The sequence below is a fragment of the Bacidia gigantensis genome (genome assembly GCF_019456465.1).
Source record: "Bacidia gigantensis strain McMullin 20006 chromosome Unknown contig_156, whole genome shotgun sequence".
In the NCBI taxonomy this organism is placed as follows: domain Eukaryota; kingdom Fungi; phylum Ascomycota; class Lecanoromycetes; order Lecanorales; family Ramalinaceae; genus Bacidia; species Bacidia gigantensis.
In genome coordinates this window covers 1,598,513-1,606,133 of record NW_025408594.1, presented here as the reverse complement: position 1 = coordinate 1,606,133, position 7,621 = coordinate 1,598,513, and the positions used below count along the sequence as shown (strand labels likewise).

At 48.7% G+C, this 7,621-nt stretch overlaps 2 protein-coding genes across 2 annotated transcripts; one reads left to right on the top strand and one right to left on the bottom strand.

Annotated features, from left to right (window-relative positions):
- On the bottom strand, positions 1-4,017 carry KY384_002781 (uncharacterized protein; the record flags this gene model as incomplete). The annotated part of the gene is made up of 5 exons (XM_044811303.1): positions 1-2,199; positions 2,598-2,994; positions 3,053-3,505; positions 3,696-3,720; positions 3,846-4,017. 5 exons carry the CDS (start codon positions 4,015-4,017, stop codon positions 1-3), a joined length of 3,246 nt encoding a protein of 1,081 aa, XP_044672186.1.
- Positions 4,018-5,944: 1,927 nt separating this feature from the next.
- KY384_002780 (uncharacterized protein) lies at positions 5,945-6,996 on the top strand (the record flags this gene model as incomplete). The annotated part of the gene is made up of 2 exons (XM_044811302.1): positions 5,945-6,462; positions 6,756-6,996. The coding sequence occupies 2 exons, from the start codon at positions 5,945-5,947 to the stop codon at positions 6,994-6,996; spliced, it is 759 nt and encodes a 252-aa protein (XP_044672185.1).
- Positions 6,997-7,621: the final 625 nt, after the last annotated feature.

The window sequence follows — 7,621 nt, the reverse complement described above, 5'->3', positions numbered from 1 at the left end:
TCATAGACAGGATCGATCTACGTCAACCACCTGCATCTCCCGTTCATCTGGCCCGGCAACATGCTCGCGTAACATCTCTGCGATTGGGGCCGCTAGATACCCTTGCTTCTTACTATCAGGTGCATTATTGAATTCAGCCAGGTCTACGGCCGTCATACCGGAGTGTTTCTCGGGGATGTTCACGGCTGCATTGTGCTCCAGTAGTACCTTGACTGCAGCAAGCCCATCATGATCGATGGCAATGTGGAGTGCAGTATTCCCGTCGTCATTTGTTTGGTTAATGTCCTCGCCATGTTCCAGGAGTAAGGTAATGCCCTCGTAGAAATTGCTTTGCGCAGCAAGGTGAAAAGCCGTGCTTCCATTGATCAGTGTCTTCTTTAAATCAGCGTGATGCTCCTCAATCAGGCAGCGCGTGGAAGTGTTTTGATGATTTTTAGTTGCGTCGATGAGAGCCGTCCAGCCATCGCGATTGGAGAGATTCACATCAGCACCGTGGGACAGGAGAAAGTCTATAACAATGGTCTGCCTGGTCCTCGCTGCCACCATCAAGGGAAAATCCAAGGTATTCGGATCGATATAGTTTGGATCTGCACCCAGACTTAAAAGATATTCTAGGTTCGCCATTTGGTTTTCATTCTTACTTAAGCCAGATGTAGTAAGAAGCAAATAGTCTTTTGCATCTATGTCAATATTGCGAGCGATTGCCGCCGATATGATTTTCGTCTGCTGAGCTTGTGCAGCGTATTGAAGAGCGGTCAACGGGATATAAACGTTGGTATGGTCAACCAATGCACCAGCATCCAGAATTTGAATAAAAACACTCTCCCAACCATTGAAAGCGGCAGCGCCCAATGCACCTTTGCTTTCTTTGCCTCCTTCATGACGTGCTTTGCGGTGCACTTCTATTTCTGCTCCATGTTGAAGTAAGAGACTAACGATTTCAGAGTGGCCATCACTTGCAGCTGTTTCAAGGGCGGTCACCGAGTCACCGGCCAGCGCGTTGGGATCGATCCCATTTTTGAGCAATTCTTGCACCACTGCAGGATTGCCCGAAGCAACAGCGGCATGCAGAGCCGTCCCAAGCTCTGGATCATCGGGCTTGATGTCGGCGCCGTTTTTGAGTAATAGTCGCACCATATCGAGATCTCCTAGCGATGATGCTATTATAGTTGGAGTGCCTACCCCCTCGATATGAGCATTTATATCCGCGCCTGCCTGTATCAAAGACTCCACGATTTCAGGCTTCGCAGATCTAATACCATTCTGAAGGACAGTACCTTTGCAATTTATAATATTGCCGCGGACAATCCCCTGAGCATTGACTTTTGCAGGCGGATCTTGTGTCAAAAGCAATCGAACGATAGATGTGTGTCCCCTGCGCGCAGCAATGTGGAGAGCAGTTCCCCAGCACTCACCTTCCGCATTGATGTCTGCTCCATTCTGCAACAGTAACTTTATGATTGACTCATGGCCTTTGTCAGCAGCTAATGCCAATGGCGAGTAGTCAATTCTGTTGTAACTGTTGACATTCACGCCCGAACGAAGGGACTGTTCAACAACATCAAAAGATCCCTGAAGCACCGCTGACCGAAACAATTTGTCAATATTTGCGCTGAGGCTTTCGGAATCGTTACTTGCGCTCTCCATAGCTTTGAACCAATCGTGGAGCTTGACGGACTCAAGCACCTCCTCACTGAGCTTCGATTTTTTCCCCAACAAGAATCGCACAATGTTAGGGTATCCACTTTCAACTGCCACTCTGAGGGCGTTCTGGCCACCTCTCTTGTCAACGTTTGCGCCCCGCGCCACGAGCAGTCTGCAAATTGCCTCATGACCTTGATATGCTGCCGTAGATAGTGCGGTGGCCCTGCTTTTACCGACACAGGCATTGACGTCTGCCCCTAAATCGAGCAAAAGACGAATCACAGATTCATGCCCGTAGTCTGCGGTGCAGTTCAGAGCATTGCCTTGCGACCACGTGGCGTTTGAGATCCTTGCTCCACTGCCAACTAGAAGTGACACCATATCGCAGTTGCCTTGGACACAAGCAGTTATCAAAGGACAACGAAACTTCCCACCCGAACTGTTTGGGTCGCTACCATGTTCAATCAATGTACGCACTACGCGAAGATGGCCTTTGTATACTGCGGCTTGTAGTGCACCCCCCAAAACGCCGCACTTTTCATTCGGGTCATGACCCTGAGACAGCAAATGGAGCACCATGTTTTCCATACCGAGTACTGACGCACAATAAAGCGCAGAAACTTTACTTTCTCCATATCCATATCGACTATACGAGTGCTTCCAAGGCTGATCTATGTTGTGGAGCTGCTGCCAATTTGAGAAGCAACTATTCGCCTTTGAGTCAAAGAGCTGCATGAGGAGCTGTAGAGAACTTCCCTCAGATTGTGAAATTTGAGAATGCTGGAACCAACATTGCGCGGCATAATGTGCGAGGGGATACCTATCTATTTTCTCGCCGTCATCGGGAAAGGCTTGGGGGTACTGAAGCTCCCTAAGTATGCTAAGCAGGTGGAATGTATTAGACGGTCGGCTTCATCCTGAGTAAACACTATCATAGAGTGTACCTCGTTTACGGGTTTGCTGGTAAGATATTCTTTGACGGTGGCGTGTGACAGCCTGACTTCTTGATGTTCAATTGCGGCCGCTTTATTCACAACGGTAACAAATCCTGAGCAGATCTCCAGCGTGTCTCGAACGTCCAGCAAGCGGTTACCAGGATCGTACATGGGCTCGCCAGCAAGATCCACGGCCAAAGTCTCCGCCAGCTCCGTAAGCCGGAGCGGACGCTTGGAGAATGCCAGGAATTGTAGGAGCTTTTTGGTGTCCTCTACATATTCTTCGGGTAGATTCGCCAGGATATTATCATAGGTCTCACTCAGTGTTTTGGGTAGAGAACGCAAGGTCTTCTGTACGGCCTGAGGCTTCATACATTTACGTAGTACTTCAAGCTGGCAGTCAACCCAACGAAACCTAGCAAACTTCAGTCGTCAAACTCGGAGCTTGCGAATAAATCACAATGATAACTTACATTCCATGGGCTCCACAGTCTAATGCATGCTGTATATCCGCTTTTAGGTTTTGATTCCATCGCTTTAACCGCCGATCGTGCTCTAAAGTCTGCTCAATGTAGATTGAGATATCTGAATCTACCATTGGACAATATAGGTCGATGTTAACAGCATCCATAGCTAGCATCGCATCGGCAATAGACCTGTCCTCGCGACTTGTTAGGATGAGATTGACGCTCTCACGTTTGATTTTGCGAAATTTTAGGATGGTTTCGAGAAGCTGATCAATGTTTTCGCCTTCATCTAGAGCATCGAGCACAACGAAAAGTCGTTCAACGTGATCAAGAACGACTGTCAATATCTTGATCAGATCACTCAATGTCGGCCCCTGACTTTTCCTCTCAAGTCGGAGATATCGACCGTGAGAATTATCCAAGTGGAATTCAGAGAGGATCTTTCGAGCTCGGAAAGACCTGGATGCTAGTTGAGCAATAATGGCTTTAAGAAAGCTTTCTGCGGATCTCTGTAGTTGATTGCCTATGTCAAAGTGAAAGTAGACTGTAAACACTCTGTCTGGCCGGTCGCATGAGGCATAGAGATGCTCAATGATGTGTGAGCTGAGATGCAATCAGCGGCTTCCGTAGGGGAGATCAGTCGACCTACCTCAAGACGCTTTTGCCTGACCCAGCTAAAACATGAGTTAACGATATGGCACCAGACCGCGTCTCTACTTACCAATCCCATGGATCCAAAGACATGAGCCTGCGTTCAATTTCCATTCACAGAATTGGTGGCTCTTCAATAACCACTCACCGGTCCCTTCTTGCACTTTCTGCCTTGCATGTTCATAAATATGGGAAGAATCTGGAGGCGCAAGCCAGGTCATGAAGTCCTCATGTTGGTATGTGGACTCCAAAGTTTCCATCTGTTGAGTCAATCGCGTTGTATCAGCTTTGATATCTTGGTTCAAGCTTCGAAGTTTCATCGTTGCAGAACTGTGTATATGTCAGATCTAAGCTACAAAAGATGTTCTACGTACGTCTGATCTGCAGCTAGCGCCAGCAGCATTGTAGTCTTGAATCTGTTGAGTTGCGTGAGGCTCTTGACGACTTCTGGCTCGCTGAGAGGCCATTTCAAGGCCTTGCTAATTGCTCTCCATCCACTAGAAGGCGCCAATTTTGCTTCAAGGCCGTCCAATTCGACTTTACATTGATCCAAAGTGCCATTCTTTCGACTCAGTGCATCAACAGCCGGCAAGCTTGTCTGCCCATGACCGTCCACTTCAGCCAGGCTTACCAGGCTTTCAAGCGCATCTCGTAAGTTCTTGACTTCATTTGTGAGGTGAACCTGCTGCTCAGTAGCTTTTTTCGTGGTAGAGCGATATTCATAGCATAATGAAACGATCTTGCCACTGATCTGGGCAATGGCAATCAGGCTGGCAAGCGTGCTCAAAGGTTCCGCCATGTCGCATCTTGTAATGGGACAGAATTGCAAGAGAATGGAACAAGCATCATAGAAACTATATATGTAAGACTACATTGTCAACGAGGCTGTGGCTGACCAGTAGCTTATGGAAAGCAGGAAGCTCAGCTCCCGTCGAGGCAGCAGTATTAAATACCGCGCTAAATTTTTCAGCTCGCCGTAATATATTGGCTCCGTACAATTCGACTGGCGCCCGAGGGACCACACCACACCTGCGTCACCTGCATCGTTCTCACGACATGTAACATCGTGGTAAGCGGCGGAAGACTTCCGACTTATTAATCTCACTCAGAATCTCGGTCTTTTGTAAAATTCCACGGAGGCCCCCAATTGACTTTCTCTCATTAATGTACAGACTCAGGGAATTCCCTCCTAAAAGATCTACTTCGTTCAAGATAATCTAGTCGCGTCAGGCCGTACACAATATGGTCGTCTATTTTAGATACTCAGTATGCTACATGAAGTGTCTGTGAAGCACCTTATTCTCACAGCTCCATCAAAAAGCGGGCGTATCAACAAGAGTCTGTAAAATGAAGTGAATTGAGCAGAGAAGGCTCAAATGTGCATAAAAATCTATGACAATGAGATAAGGGTGCCTCGGATCGACATTACGATGTCTTCGTACCCAATATCAGGTCGAGATATCAAAAGTCTCGCATTTCCGACGAGTCAGACGTGAAAAAGACTGTGAGACTTTCGTGCCGAAGACTTGCCGTCTATGCGTGTCGGCTGGCTCTTTCAAATCAGGAAGAGCCAAGTCATTCCGCTGCTTCTCTTCTCGTTAGACACAGGATTTCTTCGGAAAGACATTATGTACGAAGGCATATCCGACACAAGCAGCAGTATGATCGCTATGCGCAAGACATGGTTTAAGTTTCCCTCCACCCTTATTAGCCACACCATATGTTTATAAGTGTACACATTCTCCGATCCGAAGAACGGGACAAAGTTCAAGATGCTGTGATGATCAAAATTTCACGTACCGTGATAGTTTTAGGGCTTTGGCAGCTTCTGGCGACTGCTGCCATGTCAAATCGCTCGGATGCCGGTGTTCGCAAAGTAGATATCCCCAACGTTGACGATGATATGTACGTTGACTTCAGCCATAGTAGTGGCGGTCTCTAAAGTGACAATGTGGTAGACCCCCGCCATTCTTAACAAACGCAAGCTCTGGTGGCAACATCTCCGCTGATGGTGGCTACTCGATCACTGTTGAGTTTGATCACGCTAGGCGAAGCCTGTTGAGAAGAAAATCGGTCTTCCTCGAATTTGCCGCGGCAATGGAATTTATACAAGGAAAGCAGGTCACGCAACCTCTGATCTGGAGCTTTCCTTTGAGACATAAAATCCAGATTGTGGCATCCTCCTCTTACTCGTTCCCTCTCACCGTAGCCGAAATATCCACTTTCCTTTATTTGATAGTGTACCAGATGGGGGAACAGAATCTTTTTGCGGAATGTAAGGCAATCTTGTATCATGACGATTCAGTCCCAGTGGGTACGCTTGAGATCAGGAGTGCTGCCACGACGCCCACTAGCCCCACCTTTGTCGTCAATGACACTGAAGCGTCAGACACATCAGCAATCCAGATGGAAACGGCAAAGCGAAGCTATCCTGGAAATATAACCCTCTCAGAAGATGCACGAAAGTGGAGATTCGCCGTTCAAAAGCCACCTTTTCGTATCGAGGAATGGCGACTCATGACGGGCCTCATTGCTGCCGCGCAATACACCCTGACCTTGGAGCAGGCCCGCTTCCAAAGCTTTGTATGGGATGACGACGGGAGGAATCTTGACCTTTTGTTGCAGAGCACGCTGAAATTCGAAGACGCCGATAAAAGAGCTCTGACTCAGCTCACAATTCTCAAGACAATCAGTGCGATCATAGAAGAAGAATATTCACTGGCGATCAAAAATCGTGAATTTCGTGTGGTCAATTTCAAGATAATGTGGTTAGGCATTGTCATAGCGACCGGCGAGTTCAGTCTACATGATGCAGTGGAATCATTGCAGATCTCTTAACCCTACAATGTACGATAGTCAATGCATGTGATTGTAAAATATATATGGACGCTTCAAGGATTGCACAAAACCCATCTCCAAAGATTTGAGTCTTTCTGAGCGAAGATACCAGTCGACGCAGGTAGATGGATACGATGACAGTCTTAGCGTGAATCGAACGCATCACGACTATGGAAGCCCACTTGAGCAGACTGCTATGCTAAGTATATAAACTACAAAGAAGACCTGCAATGAATGATGGGTCGTCAATCACATTACAAAAGCTGAAGGCTCAGCTGAAGAGGCGAAGCGAGGATAGCGGTAAGAAAAAGCTGGGTTCTTACGCTAGTCGTAATTTACCATACGTGCCCATTACGTCATCAGAAATATCAAATTACCTCTGTATAGCCTCAGTCATGTCAAGTGCCTACCCAGAGCATGAGCAAGCGGCTGCTCTCCACATTCCGCGCGCTCCAGCATGAGAATCCACTGGTACCCAGCTCCCCCACTCCCTCCATCTTCCCCACTAACCACCCCACCAGGGTCTCCCACGCGCCTCCCGCAACCCACCCCCCTCCATCCCCCGCGCCCAACGCGGCCTACCCACCCGCCGTCCCATCCCCTCCGTGAAAAACGTAATAGCCGTCTCCTCTGCCAAAGGCGGCGTAGGCAAATCCACGATCGCGACGAACCTAGCCCTCGCATTCGCGCGCCAGGGGCACCGCTCCGGGATCCTCGACACCGACATCTTCGGCCCCTCAATCCCGACCCTGCTAAACCTCTCCGGCGAGCCAAGATTGACGGCAGACGGAAAGAGGTTGGTGCCGCTATCGAACTATGGCGTGAAGTCCATGTCGATGGGGTATCTAATGGGGGACGGGCCGGTGGTATGGAGGGGCTTGATGGTCATGAAGGCTCTGCAGCAGTTATTGCATGAAGTGGAGTGGAGCGGGTTGGATGTGCTGGTGCTAGATCTGCCGCCGGGGACGGGGGATACGCAGTTGACGATTACGCAGCAAGTGGAGCTTGCGGGGGCGGTGGTGGTGAGTACGCCGCAGGACGTGGCGTTGAAGGATGCGGTGAAGGGGGTGGAGATGTTTGGGAAGG